Source organism: Cydia strobilella, chromosome 6 (assembly GCF_947568885.1).
Source record: "Cydia strobilella chromosome 6, ilCydStro3.1, whole genome shotgun sequence".
Lineage (NCBI taxonomy): Eukaryota > Metazoa > Arthropoda > Insecta > Lepidoptera > Tortricidae > Cydia > Cydia strobilella.
In genome coordinates, this window is record NC_086046.1 from 16,356,627 (window position 1) to 16,381,215 (window position 24,589).

Sequence of the window (24,589 nt, forward strand, 5' to 3'; positions counted from 1 at the left end):
ATCTGTGTCTCAAACATTTCTCACTCTATCTTGTCTATGTCTTCAAAATGACATGACTGAACTGATGACAGCTGGTAGACTGACGTGACATCGGTTCGTTTCGTGCATTTAAAGTTTTTTTTATAAATAAATGATAAATGCAATAATATTCTCTTGGTAATTACCAAGAATATATTTCACTGAAAATGGCCAGCTGTGGTGAATACATCAAAAGTCAATTCCCGTTAATAGATGAGGAATTGAAGAAATATGTCGAAGGTGTGTATTCTTGAGGTTATAGTCACTGCTGTTGCTTATTGTCTTAAGTACAGTGAATATGGACGGTTTGGATAGTATGGTTAATGTATATGAACTGGTTTAGGTAATTATTTCAGCTTCATTGGCCATGTGTCGGTCATTGACATTGAAATAACTGAATGTGCCAAGTTGAAAGTGGACCAATTAAGTTTGATTAAATTGTTGTAGATATCCTGGACAATAGTGCCGGAGAGTTTGAAGATACAGAGGAGGTGTATGAAGCCGTCGGAGAAGTTCTACAAGGGATTTCGGAAAAATCTGAAGATGATATTAGGTAAATGTGTTTCTGAGGGCACATGAAAACAACTGAATGTGTATTGTAAAGGGAACTGTCTAGAGAGAATTAATAAATAAAAATTACAATGAAAATATCAAGTTTCTTTCAGAAGTTTCACAAACACATGTTAATTTAATTATTCAACACAGATTTTGCGTCATAAATAAATCTCATTTGAATAAGTCTTATCTTACAATATATACTTTGTAAGTAAACCAGTTACACATTCTTGACAACATAGTTGTATGCTGATAATGTTGTTGCTCTTTGATTTATTGTCATTCTTAATATTAATACTCCTTTTAGGATGTTCTGCCTCCATCTGAAAACTTATTCAATTACTTTTATCAAATATAGAGTATGTTAAGAAAATGTAAAATCTATATTACTTATGGACCCTTCCTTCTGTTTGGATGTTTTAAGTATGGCAATAAGGTTTTAATATGTTTACCTTGAATTTTAAACCTATAGCTATTTGTAAACCATTGTGATGATAAAAGAAAATTAATATTAACATGTTTTTATTTGTAGGGAAATATGTGAAAAACTCCTTCACATGATGCAACCGGACAAGACCAACACAAGCAACGGACCGCGGAAAGTGTTGGACGCGCCCATACACCTTGCCTCTATGACGTCACAACAAGAGCCCACTGAGGACCTTAAGAGTATATGGCTTCAAACTAGGGATGATAATTTGGTAAGCCCTTCCTTCAACAATTTATAAAGTTTTTCTTAGCAAAAATTTACATATAGGATCTATAAACTGTTTAAGAGGAAGTATTGACCTGGTGGCCCTATCATGGATCTGGCCATTTCATGAAAAATTTATAACACATGGTACTGTTCTTTAAACCAATGGTACATATAGGGAAAATAGCCGAGTCAGCACAGAGCGAGCATACGCGCGAGGCAATTTCCTCGTACACAAAATGACCAGCGTAGATGCAAGGCACGTCTACACTGGCCGTTTTATGCGCGAGGAAATTGCCTCGCGCGTATGCTCGCTCGTTTTTCAATAACCAGACACGTCAAGATCGCTTACCTTTTTTCGAAGCTAAAACTGTAAATGAACTGATCACATCATGTTAAACTTTAATTTCAGAAAGTAGATGCTAAAAAGTTAGAGAAAGCCGAGGCCAAGTTACAGCAAAAAAAGGATAAGCAGAAAGAGGGTAAAGCGCCGGTGGCCGCCCCTGTGCTGCAGACCGCCACAGCCTCGCAGGTCACATCCAAGAAGGACAGCAAACTTGAAGCCAAGGGCAATAACCGGACACAGGATATTAGGATAGAGAACTTTGATATTGCTTATGGTGACAGGTATGGTCAATCTTAGTCACACTGTTACGCAAATTAATGTTAATTGGTTCAACTGAAAATGTAGTGGTTTATTTATTTATTTTTTGGAGATTTTGAAGGTGCCTCATAATGAAAGTGGTTTAATTGTTTATTCAACTGGTAAACCAGGGTAGGGGTTGATAAAACAACTTGAAAATCGATTACAGGCTAAGGTGATGATAATAGTAAATTAATTGAAAGATAAACAGCCTTTGACTTAGTGAGTGTAGAAAAAAACCGGACAGGTGCGAGTCGGACTCGCCCACCGAGGGTTGCGTACTTTTTAGTAAATTTGTTGTTCATCATCCGTGAAAATTTCAACTGTCTAGCTATCACGGTTCATGAGATACAGCCTGGTGACGGCTGTTGACAGACGGACAGTTGAGTCTAAGTAGGGTACGGAACCCTAAAAATTACCTTTTTGCCTCCACTCTTTTCTGAGTTCATTGTTTATGTATGAAAACAAGATCTCATAAATTACAGAAGAGTTGGACCCCCCTTTATGAAGCTAGGAATAAAAAAAAATTAAGTCTAAAGGTTCCTTTCTGTTTCAGAGTGTTATTACAAGGCGCAGATCTCATACTGGCATTCGGCCGGCGCTACGGCCTGGTCGGGCGGAACGGTCTCGGCAAGACCACAGTGCTCCGAATGATCTCAGCCAAGCAGCTAAAGATACCGTCACATATCTCCATATTGCATGTGGAGCAGGAGGTGGTTGGGGATGACACGGTGGCGTTGCAGAGCGTGCTGGAGTGTGATACTGTGAGGGACAGGCTGCTGCGGAGAGAGAGGGAGATCACAGCGGCGATTAATAACGGGTAATTTATTAACAAAATAATATGTTTCATTGTACATCCCTGAAAAAGACCCGTATACCAGACATACCCAGGAGTATGTGATCCGTTTTTCTAATTCGGGATTAAAACACTTGTAAACTAAAGGGGTTCCAAGAATTCAGACTGATTAAGATACCTAAAGATCTTATCTTATATGTACCCTACTAGAGTTAGACCAAGAAAAGTCTGCAGAGATTTTGACAGCACACGCAGTGCCAGTGTTATTTATACGTCATAATTTCATAGAAGTTTGACGTTTAAAATAACACCTGCACTGCTTGTTGTGTCAAAATCTCTGCAGACTTTTCTTGGTTTAACTCTAGATCGATATTTATGAATCATAAACATTCTTCTTCTTCTTTTTCTTCTAGGGGCTATGTAAGGCTCCAGAGCCTATGTATCACTGTGACCATCTCTGATCTATTGTGATCGCCACCTACTACAACTCTCGATCCAAACCTGCAACTTCAAACAGCTGCAGGATCTTTTTGGTTTCGAGAGACTTAATTCCTCCGGGCGCAATATATGTCCACCCAGGATCAAGTCACGAGTGCGCATTAGGCAGGGGCACTCTGTGAGGATGTGTCTCCTCTGCCTCCATACAGAGTCTGCACCGCCCCATGTCACGTTTCCCCATAGTGTGCATGTGCTTATTTAGGCCGCAGTGCCCGGTAAGCACCCTGACCAAGTTGCGCAGTTGGTTCCTAGGCAGCGCCAAGGCGCTTGAAGACGCCTTTTTGCTGAAGGCCTTGATAAACGTTACATTGAGAATTAATTAGATGACAGTTTGAGATATTACACAGAAACCTGGAATCGTATTCAACATGAATAATTCATCAACTATCTAGAACGCAAGTTACCTTGGAATTAACAATGTTAAACTTAGACTCGACCTAGATTCCGCTTTTTGTGATTTAAAATTAAAAACCTAAAGTATACACAATACAATTTAATTTCTTTACATGTTCTTGCCATATCAAAAAAAAATTTTTTTTACTTTATATTTCATAAGGAACAAGAATTACAATATTCAAAAACTTACTTATAGGACTGATGAGTACAATTTATATCAATTTACATTAAAATTAACTAAAAAGTAAACTAAACTAAAACCAAATCACAACAATACATCGACATTGTACATAATAATAAATTACCCTAAAATTAACTATAAACTGAACTAAATTAAAACTAAACTAAAAAAAGACACACCTAGAACCTAGTCAAACCACACACCTAGAACCTAGTCAAACCATACTCAAAATGGTTAACCCCTTAAACGCCACCTGTAAGGCGCGTCATTGTGAACCTTGTCTGAATGCACCAAGGTTGATATTGGAATGACCGCGCGCGTCAGTTGGCGAGTTTGGCGATCAAAGGATTAAGGACTCCTTATCCCCACTTAGCCCGTAGATATTGGGTCATTGTGCTTGGTATGCCAGCTAGAGTTCTAACCAGGTTCACTTTAGAAGCGCAGAATTCTCTTAGCCCCACTTGCACCATTTCACTAACCTGGGGTTAACATGGTAACTCCAAGTTTAACCGGTTAACCCCGGGTTAGTGAATGGTGCAAGTGGCCCTTAGTGTCTTTGCAGGCTTCCTGATACCTACGTAAAACATGAAACCATCTTTTTCAAAGATCAACAGACCCAGCGCTATCAGCAGAGTTGACAGAAATCTACGCACAACTAGAGGCGATCGAAGCGGACAAGGCGCCCGCTCGGGCGTCTATCATCCTTAGCGGTCTGGGCTTCACGCCGGAGATGCAAGCTCGTGCTACGAAAACTTTCTCTGGAGGATGGAGGATGAGGCTCGCCTTAGCCAGGGCGCTCTTTTCCAAGTAAGATCTTGTAAATACGTACGTTTTAACAACAGCTTCATAACTGCATGAAGTCTACGCACAATTAAAAGCAAGCTGCTCGGGCGTCCATCATCCTCAATGGTCTGGGCTTCACCCCGGCAAGCTTTTGCTACAAAAACTTCTGGAGGATTTAGAGGCTGGCTTTGGTCCGGGCACTCATTTTCAAGTAAGATCTTGTATACCTACCACTATTTTGTAAACAACTTCATAATCGCAATCGCATGAAATCTACGCACAGCTTTATTCAAAGAGGCGTTTATCGTCTTTTGTGGTCTGGGCTTCACGCCGGAGATGCAAGCCCATGCTACGAAAGCGCTATTCTCAAAGTAAGATATATTGCTATTTTAGGAATTAAGCCATTATAATATGTGGTATTTTCTATAAAAAGGGACCTTATTGTCGATGGCGCTTACGCCATTACAAACGATGCCCCGATATAAATACAATGCCGCGCGACGCTGTGCGGCGTAAGCGCCATCGACAATAAGGTCCCTTTTCATAGAAAATGCCCCATATCATGTTTTATGTCATAAAGTCTGTTCAGAAAGAGAAGTCGTGGAATGTAAGGAGCCCAATACATGACTCTTCTCTTTCCGCACAGACTCTAGTCGAAAACTACACTTTTTGTAGAAGTCACCACTCTCTGAAATCGTCAAACTGTCTAACTCGATCTAATGACTGCTACTGATATCAACCGAGATTAACATTTTAAGAACTTTTCCTAAGCATATAAAAGCGTGATGACCTTATCCACTGCTTAGTCCTCAAGATTGTTGTCTATTTTCAAAGATTTCAAAGGCCGCAGATTTACTTTATCCTACAATTTTATATTTCTTTTTATTTCAGACCCGACCTACTACTGCTCGACGAGCCCACCAACATGTTGGACATTAAAGCCATCATCTGGCTTGAAAACTACCTTCAAAACTGGCCCACGACGCTACTAGTGGTCTCCCATGACAGAAACTTCCTGGACACGGTGCCTACAGACATCTTACACTTGCACACGCAGAGGATAGACTCTTACAGGTAATATTACAAGTTGAATGGCTTGAGACCTACCTTCAAAATTGGCCCACGACGCTACAAGTAGTTTCCCCCGACCTAAACTTCCTCGACGCGGAGCGCACAGACATCTTAGACTTGCTCACGCAGAGGATAGACTCTTACAGGTAATATTACAAGTTGGATGGCTTGAGAACTACCTTCAAAACTGGCCCACGACGCTACTAGTGGTCTCCTACACACATGCCCACAGACATCTTACACTTGCTCACGCAGAGGATAGACTCTTACAGGTAATATCACGATTTGGGCATATAGGTTGGCTTGAGAACTAGCTAGATAACTCAAGGCATTGTTGACAAATAAACCATTCATTCGCAGCAATAACGCGTCACGGCCACTATCGCCTCGGCCACGTACACTCTGAGCGTGCACGCTCGACGCTGATGCCAACCACCACAGATTTAATATATACGCTAGATGACGCAAATATCACGATTTGTATTGAAACCAAGCGGGCCGACTTTTTCATACAAAATTTACGCATAATATAATTTTAAAATTACTTATCTGTAATAGGAAATATGTTCTTGCCTTTGGGTCCTCGCAATTTATTGGGCTGTTGCAGTTAATTATCATGCAACGAAGCATTTTTTAAGTTTTCACGGACGTCCGGCTGCAACAACCGGCGGCGTGGACTGTAAAGAGCGACGGTCAACCTCGACGCTTGGTCGGGGTTCGGACACGCGAAGTAGATGCATTTGCGTCTTCTATGGTATATTTTTTTCTGTGCCAAAAACTTTGGGTAAATGCTTAAAATAAATGTATAGCGGTCGGCGTTAGCGTCGAGCGTGCACGCTAGAAGCGTGCGCTCTGTGGTCTCGGAGGAGTTAAACGTCAACATTAGGCTATAGAATATTCTGTATTTTTACTATTACTTATTCCGTGCCATGACTGTAATTTACTTTATTGTAAGTGTTGAGCTGTGTCAGTCTTTTTATAAAACGTTTTTTTTAATGCCAGAGGAAACTACGAGCAGTTCCACAAAACGAAGACAGAGAAGCACAAGAACCAGCAACGTGAATGGGAGGCGCAACAGCAACACCGCGCTCACACACAGGAGTTCATTGACCGCTTTCGCTACAACGCCAACCGCGCCTCCTCCGTGCAGAGCAAGATCAAGATGTTGGACAAACTGTAAGTATCATCTTATCAAGTATCGAGCCGAGTCAGACCAAGATAACATGGCATTTGCAATGAAAAAGTGTGGCAATATGTTATCTTTAATGACAGATTTCTATGAAAATATGGCGTTTATCATGACACTCATCACTTTGGTCTGTTCAAATCGGTGCAAAGCTAGCTTACACGAAATTTAATCTCGAATCTTTAATATTACTTTCTATTTCCATCTATCTATCTTTTAGGCCTGTCCACCGGCTTCTTCGTTATTACGCCACTCGACACGCGACCCGACTTTATAGAACATTATTGCTTAATTATTTATTTTCAAGTACAAAGTGAGTCTTATTTGTATTTTGGGTTTTTGAAGTGAGGTTGCCCTTCTTAGCCGCGTTGGTGTTATTTACAATACATTGAACCAATACATGAGTGGGGCTCAAATTTTTTATCTAATAGGTATACTTGAAAGGCAAGTTTTCCGTTTTTTCTTGTTTCAATGCGACATTGCGTGTTGTGCAATACGCGGGAATGTTTAAAACTAGAATTTCCAGTATGTTACAAAATTTAGAGCCAAATAAATGGGTTATATAGTGTTTTTTATGCCTTAATGTACGAGTAAAACGCATTGTTAACCTATTTTAAATCTGACCTTTTTTTACAGACCAGAGCTGAAGCCAGTAGAGAAGGATGTCGAAGTGGTGCTCCGGTTTCCAGAGACGGAGCCTCTCTCTCCGCCCATACTGCAGTTGAACGAAGTCGGCTTCTACTACTCGAAGGACAAGGTCATCTTCACCAACGTTAACCTTGGCGCTACGTTGGAGTCTAGGATATGTATTGTAAGTATTATCTTGCTCCTCATTCCTATTTCCCGGCTTGCATGTTAACCCGTGGATCGCCCCAGTATCACAGTAGTATTGAACTCCTGGGGCACATAGGGCTAATATATGTCGGACATATCTGGCAATTCTGGCATACTGTGAAACTCTGGATGTCACTTGAAATTGTTTTGTTGTTTGTCATTTCTTGTATATACTTCTTCTTTTATCATTAATTTGTATAGTGCATTAGTTTTCACTGTAACGCTGTACAAATTTTGTATGTAACGATAAATAAATAAATAACTTCCATGTGTATAGTTAGATAGTTACTAACTAGAACAGGGTTTTTAAACTTTTTGCAGTCACGGACCACTTTCACATATTAAACAATTCCACGGACCCCGGTCAAAAAACATTTTAAGAAAAACCGGCCAAGTGAGAGTCGGACTCGCGCACGAAGCGTTGCGTACCATTATCAATAAAAACGGCAAAAAAAACACGTTTGTTGTATGGGAGCCCCCCTTAAATAGTTATTTTATTCTGTTTTTAGTATTTGTTTTTATAGCGGCAACAGAAAGTCATTATCTGTGAAAATTTCAACTGTCTAGCTATCACGGTTCATGAGATACAGCCTGGTGACAGACGGACAGACAGCGAAGTCTTAGTAATAGGGTCCCGTTTTTACCCTTTGGGTACGGAACCCTCAAAAAAAATCAAAACCTTATTTATATTTTAGTATGTTTACAGTAAGTAATTGACCTACTGTGGACCCCTGATAAACGTGCTACGGACCCCACTTTAAGAAACCCTGAACTAGAACAATCGAAGGTGGTGTAAATTGTTGCGTTATCAATTGCAGGGTTATGAGACTAAACGTGCTAAACGATTCGTCTTTGTGAAGGTTAATGCAATTTTTCAATATCAATCAATTTGTGGGGAAATATAAACAAAGTAACCAGAACGACATTGACTGATGATTTTTTGTTAGCATACAGCTAATCGAACTTATAATTGGATAATTACCATGATTATAATCATCATTCTTGCCTTATTCGTCGTACAATGAGATTAGATGAGCTGCTTTCATTATTATTAGTTCATTGTTTAAAATACAAAGAGTATTTTTCACAACTAATCACTGTAAACTCACAAAATACCTTAGATTTCTCATCACGAAATTTAGCCGAAATATCTATTACCTATTTATTATTTCCATTAAATTCACTTTATTGTATACAATGAATAATGGAAACTGATTACATTGGACTTACCTCTGGTGAATTGGTGATACTATAATTTTTAGTTTTAGTTACCCCAAATAATCCGTGATATAATCCGTCTTCATAGTTTCATTTCATGAGTAACTATCGAGATAACCAAAGACAATATTAGACCCCAAATAATTTTGCATTTTTTTTGTTATAATGTGCGCTACATTGCGTTGTATTTGGTGCAACCGGCCCTTAATGTTTTTAACCGACTTCAATTTCATAGAAGGAGGAGGTTCTGTATTCGGTTGTGGCTATTTTTTTTTTTTTTTTTATGTATGTTCACCGATTATTCCGAGACCCGTGGTCCGATTTGAGTAATTCTTTTTTTGTTATTAAGGTGCATTTACTCAGTTTGTATGTGTCGTTTTGTTATCACAGGTGGGTGACAACGGCGCCGGCAAGACGACGCTGCTGAAGATAATAATGGGCATCCTGTCCCCCGCGAGCGGCGCGCGCAGCGTGCACCGCGGCCTCAAGTTCGGCTACTTCTCGCAGCACCACGTCGACCAGCTCGAGATGAACGTCAACTCGGTCGAGCTGCTGCAGAAGAGTTACCCGGGTACTTACTTTAAAAAAAATCTAAATCAATTAATCAATAAAACAATACACAGTCATCATACAAAAGAAAACCAAATATTGAAATCTAAAATAAACACGTACATATAGAGCTAAGCGGAAACACTAAAACCAAAGATAGATATAACTCCGTAATAGATGGATACAGTCTAAGGAAAAAACTTGCCTCGAAAAATCACGAAAATTTGATTCTCGATCAGATGGCGCCACTAGCTTTGGCCGACTCTCGTATAGAGGGCGTTGACGGTTTCGTTTATTATTTATAATTTTAACGCATATCAGTGAAAGAACATGGGTCAAAATCATATAAAAATACTTAATGCAAATAAAAAAATCATTTATCCATATTTAAATACGTTTTAACATATTTTTATAAATCTTCATTTTTAGTTTTAAAGTATGTCTATAGATGGCAGTGAATTTACAGTGGTTACAAAATTTACTGTGACAGTACCGCTCTATCTTATTATATCCTCTTTGCTAAAACTAACTCTAGAAATTAACTACCTATAGTCTGTCTTATTTCAAACATAGACAGAGAAAATCATACTATCTTTGTCTTACACTAGTACTAGCACCCAAAAGAAAAGGATGAGTATAGTTTTTTTTTGTTCTTATCTGTTTGGTTTGACCAACTAACTATACATTATCTATACTATAAACCCCATACTTATCTATGGCTTGGTGATCGTTGTGTGCAGTTTACCAGCGAGCCTTGTCTTTCCCGCATTTTCTCTCTTTTCTCTAACGCTCGAGGTGTGTCTATAGGTAGATACGTCGAACGCGCGATGAGCTCCCGCTTGTGAAAGCTGCTCGCTCGATTACGTAAAGTGATAATCAGGGTTACTAAAATAAAGATTAAATACCCCCTTAATCATAAAACTTTACATGCGGCGTAGGTAGGTACACGCAGGGGCGGCAGTAGCCCCCCCGGTAGCTCATTCTCTCAGCTCTGCGGCTTCTGCCCCCCCCCCCTAGTTCACCCGTGGCTACGCCCGTGGGCCTGATTTAGTTAAATTTAGTTTTATCCCTTTCTTACAAATACATAAGTCAAAACGACAGATAAAGACAAACGATTTATAGCTAATTCGGCCAGTATCGCGTTTATGAAAACTTAACTTTAATTTAACTCATATAAAAACTGCGATAATATCAATAAATACACATCTACAAACGTCAAAGTACTTATTCTAGTTTTGAATACCACCATCACAGTATGATTTGCATTTGCAGTGTGCTAGCGATTCGCGAATGGTTCGGGGCATTGGCAAATTTGGCCGCACTTGTGCGTAAGCTAGTTTTACTGCTGTATTAACTTTTATTTTACTTTTACAGGCAAAACGATAGAAGAATACAGACGGCAACTAGGCAGTTTCGGCGTCAGCGGCGACCTCGCGTTACAAACCATAGGCAGTCTCTCCGGAGGACAGAAGTCTCGAGTGGCCTTCGCCATCATGTGCATGGGCAACCCCAACTTCCTCGTACTCGACGAACCAACGAATCACTTGGATATTGAGACTATTGAGGCGCTGGGCAAGGGCATCAACAAGTATACGGTAAGTTGAAGTACCTTGTCTTGTAATACCATGTGAGTATCTTCAAAAGACAGAAGTTTCGAGTTGCCTTCAAAATATGTAAAATCTTAGTTCGTCATTTGTGTCATAAGAAATCGGACGACAGTAATTGGTGCGTTTAGTGCTAGTCACTTCGCAAAATCGATATGAATTCTTTCTTCTCATCTATTAACCATTCAATTGTGTGTAATTTGTCATGATGTTGTATGACGTTGTATTTTGTGCGGCATTGCATTTATTGTATAAAGCAAAATTATAATTTGAATCATGCCAATAACGCCATGCCATCAAATTCGGCTCTAAGAGATTTCCCAATTTTTTTGTTTAACTGAACTTTACAATACAAATGTTTTTCACCCGTCTCTTTAACCTTTAAGGAGCCCACTGACTATCAGTCCACCGTACGATATCGGCCTGTCAGTTGTTCGGAACTGTCAAATTTTTGTTCTAACTGACAGGCCGATATCGTCCGGCGGACTGATAGTCAGTGGGCCCCTTTATACTCTACCCTACCTCATTATAGTTATTTGACCAGGGCGGCGTGATCCTAGTATCCCACGACGAGCGGCTAATACGAGTGGTGTGCAAGGAGCTGTGGATCTGCGGCAACGGCTCCGTGGCCAGCATAGAGGGCGGCTTCGACGAGTACCGCAAGATCGTCGAGAGGGAGCTCGCCGAACAAAACAAATAGCAGAATGACCCGACCACTTGCGTGGTGCACGCCACTTCAGCAGTTGACACCGACTGGTCGCACACTAAGGGCCAGTTGCACCAACCACTGTTAACAGACTGATCAACGTCACGCAGCAGAGATCTATGAAACTTCCTATACAATAAAATTTTGCGAACGCTTTAACGGTGACAGACGGTTTGGTGCAACCGACCCTAAGTCTGAAAGTGCTGAGACTTGAGCATTCACCTGTAATGAGCATTCTCGCGAACAGAAGAATGTACTAGCGGCGAACAATTCGCCGAATCTGCTTAAAAACTGCGAACATTGGATGTGCTCGAGTGAATTGCTCAAGTATGTCAGTACCTTGAGGATAGCGGGTCGGTGTGCGCCGTACTTGCGTGGAAAGCGTGGGGTTACGCTACATACACTGTGTGCCCTTAGCCGTATTTCGCGAAGTGAATATTTATATTTTTACTTTAGGGCCAAACTCTAAATAGCGAAAAAAAATGGTTGTGTCATACATTTTGGCAGACCATATGTGGATGTTCTCTATGATATGACATTCTGTGCATATTTATTTTTTATATACTTTCTATGACAAATAAGTATACGGAGTATGGGAGACCCGAAGCTCTTTTCACGATTTCTGGGTTAGTGGCATAATAAAAAATGCTCATTGTGACCTATATATTCATGTCGCAAAATATGGCTAAGGGAGCGTTCAAATATTACGTAACGCAATTCTTTTAATTAAATAAAATACATACATATATAATTACGCCTATTTCCTGGAGGGGTAGGCAGAGACCACGGATTTCCACTTGCTACGATCCTGACATACCTCTTTCGCATAACATTCCTTATACACGCTCGCTCGTTTCTTCAATTTTATGATTATACTTTGCTGAACATAATTGCGACATTTAGGTTAAAATGGTCACTTTTAGGTAGGGGTAGGGGGGGTACACGAAAACGTTGCGGCGCGTTACACGGGGGTTGAAAAATCTTCGAAAATTGCGTTACGTGATGTTTGAACGCCCCCTAAGGGTGGTATTCCATCTGTCCAATTTCTTGGTCCAATGTGTATTTGCGTCTCACATTTTGCTTAGTGAGAAAGTGAGACGCAATTCACATTGGACCAAGAAGTTGCATAGCTGGAATACCACCCTAAGGGTTAAAAACATGTATGTGCAAGTAGCGGAAAGTTTCCATATGATTGGAAAAGTTCTCACAAATCTGGGAAACTTCCTTTTTTTTTATTTATTAAATTTTCCAGATTTCAGAAACTTGAAACTTTAACAAAAATCCCTTGCACATGAGTATATTACCTACGATTCGTCGGACTTAGCGCGCGAATCGCTTCAGCTGCCAATTGGTGCGGTATGTTTGGTATACCTTATAAATAAATAAATAATAATAAATATTATAGGACATTCTTACACAGATTGACTAAGTCACACGATAAGCCCAAGAAGGCTTGTGTTATGGGTACTCAGACAACGATATATATAATATATAAATACTTAAATAGATAGAAAACACCCATGACTCAGGAACAAATATCTGTGCTCATCACACAAATAAATGCCCTTACCGGGATTCGAACCCAGGACCATCGGCTTCACAGGCAGGGTCACTACCCACTAGGCCAAACCGGTCGTCACCTTATATTTACCTAAGTCTAAATGGAAAAGTGTCTCCAATATTATAATACGACAATTGCCACCCAACCTTCACTTTGACGCATGGTTTTAAGGTTTACGAGCGAGGTGGACAACATTACCATTATTATTTTCAATGACTAAACAGTTCGCTCTACACAGTGACTAGCGCTTTAGCTTTGAAAATATTAGTTGCTGACCAATTACTTGATGACAATGCATGAGAAAATCAGGTGTTAATTGTCATGTTGTTCAAGTAGGGTTTTGGCTAAAGCGAGGTTTAAACTATCAAGAACTTGCTTGCAATTTTCGTTACATTGCGGTATCTGATCAAACTTTTGAATACAGTTTACTCTAGTAGTCTGCAATGTAACTTAAATTGCATGCAAGTTCTTGCTAGTCTAAACCTCGCTTTACACCGTATCGCCTGTTTGTGACATAAAGCAATACGTTACATTAGGATAAATGGTTTTATATCAAACATCCTGCATTGCTGCCAATGTGGCGTTCGAAACAAGATAAGTGTTTGTGGCGTTCACACCACACGAATGCTACTTAGTGAATGTATTAAAATGCATAAATTATATTATTGTAATATACTTCTAGCGTTTTATTATTTATTGCGCTTTTATGTTACATATATTTATATAGCAGTAAGGACCGAAATGAAATGCTGATTATATTATTAATGCAAATTTTTATTTATACCTTCAACCTTCCTGTCTTCTTTAAATATCATACGATTCCATACAAACCTTGAGTACTCTCAAATATCCATGGCAATTAAAAAAATATAATTAACTTAATTCAAAATAATATTTACAAATTATAAATCAAATACATAATATACAGTTAAAATAGTGACTAATATAGCAACAGAAACAGTTAACATTTTAAATTTCTAAAATGCCAATTCATTCCAAACTTTGTTGACATAAATGCAAGGTTTTTGTCGTACGTACTGTTCGGGATATCGGAGGGCAGTACTATTATTATTTCGTACAGAATGACAGACTTACAAAGGTATATATATCGGCGAGGTATACAAACAATATACCGGTTTAATTATGGCAATTTAAGATTTTGAATGAAGTTCAAGTAATAAAATAAAATAACACTAACAGATCACAAACAAATACTCTTAAATTAAATTAATATGTCCAGTTGGCAAAGACAAATGGCGTTCGGATCACTCGGCTCCTACTGATGAGTAAGAGGGGTCGACGTAATAAAATAACACGAATAAATTACTGGTGCTTCTTGCGCCGCGGTTTAGTTTTGTCCGCGTTCCTGAGGACCTCCGCATACGAGAGCTCCAGTTTCCGCAGTTTGTGGATCTCCTGCGAGGCCGTGCTCTGCTTGATGTCCCACGAGTCGGTCTCGGGGTTCCAGCCCTGGTAGATCTTGCCGGTGCGGCCGCTGGCGCTCGGCGTCGGCGAGTTCATGTTGCGGTTGTAGAACTGCAGCGTCGAGCCGTTCCAGTCGGCGGCCTCGCTCGGCCTCACCAGTGGACTCACTTCGATAGGCCGGTAGTCTCTTCGTTTCTTGTTCGACGACTTCTGGTACGTGATCTTAGGCGGCGACGGGAACACCGGCGAGTCGGCGCCCTGTCGCTCCTGGCTGTGTTTCCTGTTGCGATGTCTGGACTTCTTTCTAGTGGCCGCTATGTACTCTAGAGGCTGACGCACCAGGGGAGTCAAAACTCGCTCCTTCTCCTTTTCTTTCTCGTTTGCCTTCTCAGCCTTTTCGGGCTCTCGTTTCTCTTTTGGTTTGGCGGTCTCCTCCACTGGTTTGTTCTCCTTGTTCTCGGTTTGCTTCTTCTTAGCGGGTTCGAGAACGTGGAGCTTTTCTTTGAGCGTCGGCGTCTCCGGAGCGGTAATATCGGAGACTGGAATCGATTGTTCAGACATGACAGAGGAAAGTACGCTCTGCGTGTCGTCGGTGAAGTTTCCTGGGGGCTCCTCGTTGGCGGGGGTGACGGGGGGAACTTTTCCCGTGTCGTCTAGGAGCGGGAGTTGTTCGCCCTCGTCTTTGTTTTCCGCCGCTTTCTTCAAGATTGTAAAGATCTCCTTGAAGAGTTCTCTGTATTCCGGTCGGTTGCGGAAGCGACTGTCCATGGGGCTGACGTCGTCGTAGATGCTGAAGCGGTAGTCCTCCCCGTCGGCGATGGTGCAGAGGAAGGAGCCCGGGCGCTCGCGTTCCGTCTGCGTGGCTTTATTACTGGTCTCATCGGAGAATCCGGAGCTTGAGGTTTCCGCTTCAGAGAAGTCTGGGGTTTGGATGAATTTCTTGCGCGTTTCAGGTTTCTTTTCCTTGGCGTCCTCTCCGTGTCCGCTCTCTTCATCCGTGTCCTTGACGCTGAAGTGGGTGAAGTCGCCGGAGACCTGCAGCTCGTCCTGCAGCGAGACGGGGCCGGAGGGCGCGGGCTTGTTCTTGCGGATGCCCTTCACCTGCGACAGCTGCACTTCCAGCAGCGCCTCGTACTTCTGCACGAGCTCCCGGTACGGGTTGTCGTGACCATCCTCCTTGTTAGCCCAAATGCCTTGAAGTAGTTTTTCCTTCGCATTCTGGGGAAACATGGAAAATTATGGTGAGATGATAAATTAGTGTTATTTTATTAGTAAAATACCTGATGATGAAATTTGTTATAGCATTCTCGATGATCAAATTTGATATTTGGTTGAATAATGCGTGTTATTGAAGTGATTACTAATCCATGATAATTACTGGAAATCGATTCGATGATAAAGATAAAAAAGCCATAATTAATAATAAGTAACAGTAGAAATCGTTGTCAATGTTCCTAGTAGCATTGCATAATATGTAGGTCATTTTAAATGAATGATAAAGTCAAACTAATGATGCTTAAATTATAATTTAGACGATGATTAGTCAAACATACACCCATTACTCCACATTTTAATATTAGACACATCACAATCATAATATTGACAATTGATTAAAATCCACTTTTATCATAAAAAAAATTACGCGGTTGAAGTTGGTTAAGTAATATTAAGTTAGATAAGAGAGAGGCCATGCATTTCCGAAGTTTAAAATCAACTGTCGTGCGTCCCAATACTGTCACAAGTACCTTCACCATTTCGTGCTGGGGTGTTATTCTGATCGGTTGCCAAGCGTAGGCGAGTAGATCACTCGACAAAACTGGCATAAGAGCTCTCTCCAATTACATACAATTTCGGATCACCTTGTTTGTCATGGTTTGCTATCGAAACTCATTACCCTAATTACATTCAATAGAAAATAAACGAGTTTTAAATCGTTTTACGTTTAGTCCATACGGTATTTATCAACAACAGTCATATTCCGACCCACAGTACCGATTATGGACAGTATAGAAAAGAAGACATGCAATCTCTTATGGCAGAACGAGGGCAGAACTGTTGCAAAAGTGACCAGCTTTCAGCTGTAAATAATAGTTCCTAATCTCCCCGGTGGCGCTAGGTAGGCTCTGGGGTATGACATGAACCATAGAGGTATAATAATATAGAGAAGAAATGAGGGAGGGGCAACAAATAACCCGGCCAAATTACGTAGGTTGTTTTTGGTATGTTGCCAGGAGTTTTATAACGTGTTTTAAATTTTGTCGCATTGCGTATGTTCTGTTCCTCACGGTCGCACGGGCGCACATCTACTTATATAAAATACTAAGTCTATGATAAATATCATTTCGGTGTATGGTGGCGCCGCCTATTTACTGTTTTTTGATGGACACTTTTCATACATAGAGATTTTGCTCCTTTATAGGTATAGTCTCGTAACTCTCGTTCAACCGAAAAAGCTACAAAAATATTTATTGTTAGGTAATATGGACTCAAACCTACCTACCTAACTCTTTAGTTCTATAAGTAACCGCTAGAGTCGCTAGCAGTTACAGTAAACTTATGGTAAAAGTAGAGGTCATGTTACACTGGTTCTACCGCACGCACTCGCGCAACCAATCAGAGCACACGCCTGATCGCTTAGTCTAGTAACGTGTCAGTAATGGACGTACCTTCGACTACATACGATAAATCCAAAGAAAACTACTGCAAATGCGCTTCATAATGCATATGCAAAGCGTGAGCAACAACATCAGGGGCAGTTGGAAAAGCATTGTCGCCTAGAAACGAGTGAAACATTTCACATGAGATTTTTGAAGGGAAACGCTATGACAGACAAACATCTAATTAGACGTCGCGTGTATCGCATGCATCTCAGCCTTAAACTAAGCGTGCCAATGTTTTAGCAACGGATAAGAACGTCATCTGGGTATTTTAGTGAGAGATAAATAAATACAGTCAAGGGCATAAATATATATACATTCCCAAAGTTTCAAAAATATGTGTACGCTCTTACACCTTAATAAGTCGTGTTCACATATTTTTGAGCCATTTGTCTGCATCGATATTCTTGCCTTCGACTGTACAAACTAATCTATGATCATATTTAACAATAATTTCAATTATTTTCGATTCGCTTACATTGAAATTCGGATATTCTGAACTAAGATAATGAGAAAAGAAACTCCAACTAGAAAAAATATTTTGATTCAACATGGAAAGAATTTGAATCGGACTTTCATCACTGATGGCATGTACTCTGCCAGTGCCGAGCTTATCATTGGCATGCGAAGTAATTTCTTGTGCGTAGTCTACTTAGACATAATCTGTCATCGCCACGGTACATGTATGGCATGCGTTCTAAATGTGAAAGCTGACTCGTGATCTATTGAATTGGACTAAACACTCAATAATTAATTTTCATAAGTTGCCGTCATTTCATAATAGGTATTAGTCCAGCCGTTAGTATTGTTAATTACTTCTGCTTATAGTTTTGAAAAAGTGCAGTTAGATAGGTACTGATTATGCAAAGAATTGACTATAAACAAAAAGTTAATAGGACAGAAAGTTATATACAGTAAAGGGGTCCACTGACTATCACTATGACGTCCCCTGGACGATATCGGCCTGTCCGTTAGAACAAAAATTTGACAGTTTTGAACAAATGACAGGCCGATATCGTCCGGCGGACTGATAGTCAGTGATGGGCCCCTTAGATTAGACTCAAGAAAGAAAAAGAGATGGAGAAGGAATTTTTACAAGACTATGTACAGATACTTACATCGAACTTGATGAGTTTCGTTGTAACGAGTTCTTCTCTGGGGCTGTCTTGGACTGAGGGGGAGAGAATGAGAGAGCTGATGGCAGATCTGTCGTCGTCGTCTCCGTCTAACATGGAGGACATATCGTCGCCCCGCTCGACGCCCCTTAGACATCTGATGCATAGTTGACCTTGTCTGCAATAAAAGACACATAACTTCAATGACTTTTGACCTCCATTGTGTTGTGTCAGTTGTGTGGCATATGAACTTAAGAGAACAATAATTACGACATTGTTGCAAAATTGCTAGTAGCCGTTTAATTACCTATAATATATTTATTTCAATAGCCGGTTCGCAATGAGTAACCACAAAATGCTAAGTTAGACGTGACTTTAACATTATGTTGCCTAAGTTTAAAATGTATTAATTTTAAATGAAAATGCCCCAATCATATGACGCGTGTTTGACGCGCTGCAGCCGAAGTGAATGACCGCTTTAGTTAACTCATACCTCACTTCTTCCAAGATCGCGAATTCCTCGTGCATTGACTTGGGCTCCTCATTGTTCTGGTTCCAATTCCTTAACTGATCTTGCAATCTGTTGTTCTCCTGCACTATAGACGCTAACTGTTCCTCGAGTTCTGTAACTCGTCTCTGCTCTTGTGCGAAGGCAACTTTACTTTCTCGCAACTCATCGCTTAACCTAAGTAGGTCCTCGTCTTCCTTAGTCAGTTCTGGGAGGGGAGCGATGGTTTTTAGAGGCGTGCTACTCGCTTCAAGTTTTTTCGAGTTTGGCGTCGTCTGTTCTGGTTTGATTTCTTTTTCTTTGGGTTTTTCAGTGCTCTCTGGCTTCCGTTCCGCGCGTCGCCTCGCTATCTCCAGTTGGGCGTTAAGGTCGTCGACAGTCTTTTGTAGGTCCTCGCATTTCCCTTCGAGCGTTTCGATGTTTGAGCACAACCTGCAATGATAGGAAGTGGGTGTGTCACAACAGTCATTTGTTTCCCCGCTAAGCCGCTAATGCTGTAGGAGATTAATGTGCATTCATAAATAATTGCGAGAAATGTTCTCAATGCAGAAAAACAAAGCAACGTGTAACGGTAGCTTGCCTGTCGTGTCTAATTATTTTGAAGTGTATTGTGTAAACTTTAGAGTTGTTAATCGCTTGGACTTCTTTATTAAACTTGTAAGGATTCAGTGGCATTATGAAGCTTATTGCAAAGATTTTAGAGTGTTTTATCGTGTGACTCACGTCTTAATGTGTTTCTTCTCGGCGGCGTGGTCGACGGCGAGCCGGTGGTTGGCGCGCTCCAGGTCCTGGATGCTGACCTCGAGCTGCTCGTAGATTCTCAGTCTCGAGTCGTTCACCTCGCGCAGGGCGACCGTTTGTTTTGTTAAGTACTGAAAATATTAAACGCGTAATTAATATCGACCTACTAACTTTATAAATGTAGGTGCCATGGGTGCATGCACAGTGAATTTTTGTGTGTTTGTGCAAACGAATAAATTTTCCTATTATTTCCATTACGGCTTGTCCTATTTAGTTCATTGTGGTTTTCGATAAAAGTGACGCTGGTAGCGATGGATTTTAGGTAGGTTTTAACTCACTAGATGGCGCTTTGTTTTTGTCGGGGGTTAGCAAAATTTAAAATTTAAAGTTGGTATTTAAGAGCCCGTAGTCGATTTGAAAACGCGCGAAGATACGACTTTTACACAGTAACCGAACGCCGGCCGCTGCTTGAAATAACGCGACCGCCTAAACAATATTGATACTTTCGCAACATTATGCGTCACTTTATAACTTTAATTAGGTTAAAATAAAACTTTCGGTAAATTTGATAAAATCGTTTATTACTCTTAACAATTTACCTATGTATTCATATAATACATACAAATTATATAGCATGATGATAATGATTTGCACTAAGGCAATATCTTATATATATATATAATCATCTTACTCGCGTTATCCCAGCCTTTTTGCCACGGCTCATGGAAGTCTTAATCCCAAGAATTGGCGTAGGCACTATTTTTTTACGAAAGCGACTGCGATCTGACTTTCCAACGTTCCAACCCAGAGCGGAAACTAGCCTTTTGTTGAAATTTGGTATACAGATAGTTTGAATCCCGGGGAAGGACATAGAATACTTTTTATTCAAGAACTCACCCTTTAAGGGGGTGGAAATTTGTATGGGGAATCAATAAACGCTGAACCGATTAAGATGAAATGAGGTATGGACATAGTTTGAGTCCTGGGGAAGGACATAGGATAGGTTTTACCCCAGAAACGGGGGGCAGGGGGGGGGGGGTAATGGAAATTTGTATGGGATCCAATAAAACCGATTTGGATGGAATTTGATATTATGGAGATAGTCTTAATCGTTGGGAAGGGTGATAATAATTTTTATTTCCAAAGTCATCCTCTTCTCTTCTCCACTCTTCTAACACTCGCTCAACGTGTGGTTGGTTGTACGATGAATACTGCTCAAGACCTGGAACACCTGGAGTGCTTCTGGGTGCAAAGGGTCAGGGGTAACACTCGCTCAACGTGCCGCTGGTAGAGTATGATGGGGAAAACTCAAGACCTGGAACACCTGAAGTGCTGCTGGGTGCAAAGGGTCAGGGGTAACACTCGCTCAACATGCCGCTGGTAGTGTGTAGTGTACGATGGATACAGCTCAAGACCTGGAACACCTGGAATGCTTCTGGGTGCAAAGAGTCAGGGGTAACACTCGCTCAACGTGCTGCTGGTAGTGTATGATAGGGAAAGCTCCAGACGTGGAACACCTGGAGTGCTGCTGGGTACAAAGGGTCAGGGGTAACGGATAACACTCGCTCAACGTGCCGCTGGTAGTGTATGATGGGGAAAGCTCCAGATCTAAAACACCTGGAGTGCTGCTGAGTGCAAAGGGTCAAGGGCAAAGGGTGGGTAACACTCGCTCAACGTGTTGTGGGTAGTGTATGACGGAGACAGCTCAAAACCTGGAACACCTGGAGTGCTGCTGGACGCATCGGATCAGGGGTAAAACTCTTTTAATCTGAAGTTGGTAGAGTATGCTGTAGGCAGGTTAAGTTCTTCAAGACCTGGAACACCTGGAGGGCTGCCAGATGAAGCAGGCACCTGACCAGAGCTACCACACGTTTAACATGCAGTAGGTACTGGGGGTTAAAAGGGGGTGGAAGTTCTGATAACAATAAATGAACCTGAGTTCCACTAAGTACAGCTAGGGTTCATTATCAGCTCTATCTTGGGTACTGCTCTCCCATTTGCTCATCAAGACGTGTCGGAAGACCAAAACAGCGTGTGCCTATGTTGCACCAAACCTGCGTTCCACTAGGTACAGCCAGGGTTCAGCATCAGCTCCATCTTGGGTACTGCTCTCCTAATTGCTCATCAAGACGTGTCGAATAACCAAAACAGCGTGTGCCTATGTTGCACGAAACCTGATTTCCACTAGGTACAGCCAGGGTTCAGCATCAGCTCCATCTTGGGTACTGCTCTCCTAATTGCTCATCAAGACGTGTCGGAAGACCAAAACAGCGTGTGCCTATGTTGCACCTAACCTGCGTTCCACTAGGTACAGCCAGGGTTCAGCATCAGCTCCATCTTGGGTACTGCTCTCCTAATTGCTCATCAAGACGTGTCGAATAACCAAAACAGCGTGTGCCTATGTTGCACGAAACCTGATTTCCACTAGGTACAGCCAGGGTTCAGCATCAGCTCCATCTTGGGTACTGCTCTCCTAATTGCTCATCAAGACGTGTCGGAAGACCAAAACAGCGTGTGCCTATGTTGCACCAAACCTGCGTTCCATTAGGTACAGCCAGGGTTCAGCATCAGCTCTATCTTGGGTACTGCTCTCCCAAGTGCTCATCAAGACGTGTCGGAAGACCAAAACAGCGTGTGCCTATGTTGCACGAAACCTGATTTCCACTAGGTACAGCCAGGGTTCAGCATCAGCTCCATCTTGGGTACTGCTCTCCTAATTGCTCATCAAGACGTGTCGGAAGACCAAAACAGCGTGTGCCTATGTTGCACCAAACCTGCGTTCCATTAGGTACAGCCAGGGTTCAGCATCAGCTCCATCTTGGGTACTGCTCTCCCAAGTGCTCATCAAGACGTGTCGGAAGACCAAAACAGCGTGTGCCTATGTTGCACGAAACCTGATTTCCACTAGGTACAGCCAGGGTTCAGCATCAGCTCCATCTTGGGTACTGCTCTCCTAATTGCTCATCAAGACAGACCAAAACAGCGTTTGCCTATGTTGCACTAAACCTGCGTTCCACTAGGTGGGTGAATCAACTTTTAAATATCCACATGATGAATTTATGGACTTATTTTTTTTTTCTTATATTCCATATTTCATTATTTTGTTTAAAAGATAATTTTCTATAATTTATAATTATGTATAGAGCAGAGCACTTTTTTTGCGAATTTAGTGAATTTTACTAAAAAAAGTTCACCAGCCTAAATCTGCTGTCCCCTGGACAACTATTTAAAATTATTTTTTTAACAAACCAGACATCAATTATTGTGAAAACAGTTATTTTACATACATTGATTAAACAATATAGTTTCATGTTTTATCTATAAATATGCCAATATCGCCCTGAATTTCACAATATTTCCCCTTATCATGTCCCCAGGACAACTGTGACTTCACAGGATCGGAACTTTTTAATTAAAACGCTATATAGTAATAGTAATGTAACAAAATTCCTCCTGCTACTTGGTTTTGTATTGTGCTATTGTATTTTTAAAACAATATGAATAATTCTGGATGTTAAAACGAAAAAAATAACAATAAGTGATTTTCAATTCAGGGACAACGTAGTTGTCCCAAGGACATATCTGGTTGTCCAAAGGACATTTTAGAGCCTACAATCTTCAGGAAGGTACTAAATAAAACAAATTTATTGAAGTATTAGGAAGCAGTTTTAATATTTCAGCACACCTAACAACATTAAGAATTGTGATAATACAATTCTTAATAATCAACAACTTTAAATCAACTAGTTAACATTTTTTATACTTAGTGCAGTCTTTGACAGTCTCTTTCTTATAATAAAAGATCACAATACGAGTCATATTCAGAGAATAATCTTTAAAAAATCTTAGACTAATTGGAGACCAACAGTTGTTGTTATACCCCTAAAATAAAAATCTTCTGAAAAACATTGGTATCCAATGAAAAACTTAAAATAATATTGACGCCTCTTTTCTAATTAACGTATCTATCGAAAAATTAGTTTTTCTTAACCTAATGGAGATCAACAGTTCCCTACAATAATTTACTTTTCAAAAACATTGGTGTCTATTGGAAACTTAAAATAATTGACACCTCTTTTCAATTGAATTTCCGGATTAGGAAGTTTTTGAACGATGTCTTCATAAGCAACATAGGAGACATCTTTTTCATTGAGGACAAATAGTTTCCCACCTTTAACACATTTCATAAATGTGACTTTAATTTTTCCATCGTCGTCGATATTGCTTTGAGCAATGCATGCGTAAATATGGTATGATTTGCCTTTGGTGCCATAAACTTTGACGAGTAGATAATCACCCATTCCAGGTAATAACTGGTTTTGCCCTGATACTGATGGCTGTGTAGTATTTTTTTCATCATTAGACTCATCAGAAGAACCATACACACAGTTGTAAATACTTTTGTTTGGAGCCTTATGTAGATCAGTAAATAAGATGTCATCCTGTTTTAAAGAAACCAGGGCACTCAAAGGCAAATCATCATCAGTATCATCACTGGATATAATATCATCACGTATGTTGTCTACATCATCAAGTATGTTGTCCTCACACATGTCCACAGGGGATGGAATTATTCTTAAAGTTGGGGTAGGTGAGTAAAACTTTGGATGCAAACAGTCGCACAATCCTCTTGAGCAAAAACAACTCAAATTTCTATACTTTAGTTGGCCACGAATCCTTGAAAAGATTTGGTGCACATCTTTGGTTCCAGGCAGAGGGACAAGATCCTTTGGAATACAATTTTGAACATCGTCAATTTTTTCTTTGATTATATAAAACAATTTGATTTTGCTAGATTCCTTGAGGGCTTGGTAAAATCCAAATGCATCGGTTATGTCTTTTCCAGTTGC

General features: G+C 40.6%; 2 protein-coding genes across 4 annotated transcripts in view; one reads left to right on the forward strand and one right to left on the reverse strand.

Annotated features, from left to right (window-relative positions):
• The first annotated feature begins 70 nt into the window (after positions 1-70).
• Positions 71-14,058, forward strand: LOC134742458 (ATP-binding cassette sub-family F member 3). The gene is made up of 12 exons (XM_063675633.1): positions 71-258; positions 466-571; positions 1,106-1,274; positions 1,680-1,894; positions 2,467-2,730; positions 4,388-4,588; positions 5,456-5,638; positions 6,638-6,811; positions 7,458-7,632; positions 9,264-9,444; positions 10,797-11,017; positions 11,571-14,058. Exons 1-12 carry the CDS (start codon positions 186-188, stop codon positions 11,724-11,726), a joined length of 2,118 nt encoding a protein of 705 aa, XP_063531703.1. The 5' UTR covers positions 71-185; the 3' UTR covers positions 11,727-14,058.
• The window catches only part of LOC134742456 (cerebellar degeneration-related protein 2-like), a 119,686-nt gene continuing 109,143 nt past the window's right edge, over positions 14,047-24,589 (reverse strand). For all 3 annotated transcript variants that reach the window (XM_063675631.1, XM_063675630.1, XM_063675629.1), the window contains exons 3-6: positions 19,722-19,870; positions 18,984-19,430; positions 18,494-18,668; positions 14,047-15,936 (exon numbers count right to left, since the gene is read on the reverse strand). In XM_063675631.1, coding sequence (XP_063531701.1) covers positions 14,617-15,936; positions 18,494-18,668; positions 18,984-19,430; positions 19,722-19,870 — 2,091 coding nt within the window. In that variant the 3' untranslated portion in view covers positions 14,047-14,616. The remainder of the gene's footprint in view (positions 15,937-18,493; positions 18,669-18,983; positions 19,431-19,721; positions 19,871-24,589) is intronic.

What these genes read in the sequence shown, in the direction of transcription:
- LOC134742458 (XM_063675633.1), top strand. Translation starts at nt 186, where the DNA reads ATGGCCAGCTGTGGTGAATACATCAAAAGTCAATTCCCGTTAATAGAT. An exon ending in TGGAGTCTAGGATATGTATT is followed by an intron (nt 7,633 to 9,263) that starts GTAAGTATTATC and finishes TTGTTATCACAG; the next exon opens with GTGGGTGACAACGGCGCCGG. An exon ending in GCTGCAGAAGAGTTACCCGG is followed by an intron (nt 9,445 to 10,796) that starts GTACTTACTTTA and finishes TTACTTTTACAG; the next exon opens with GCAAAACGATAGAAGAATAC.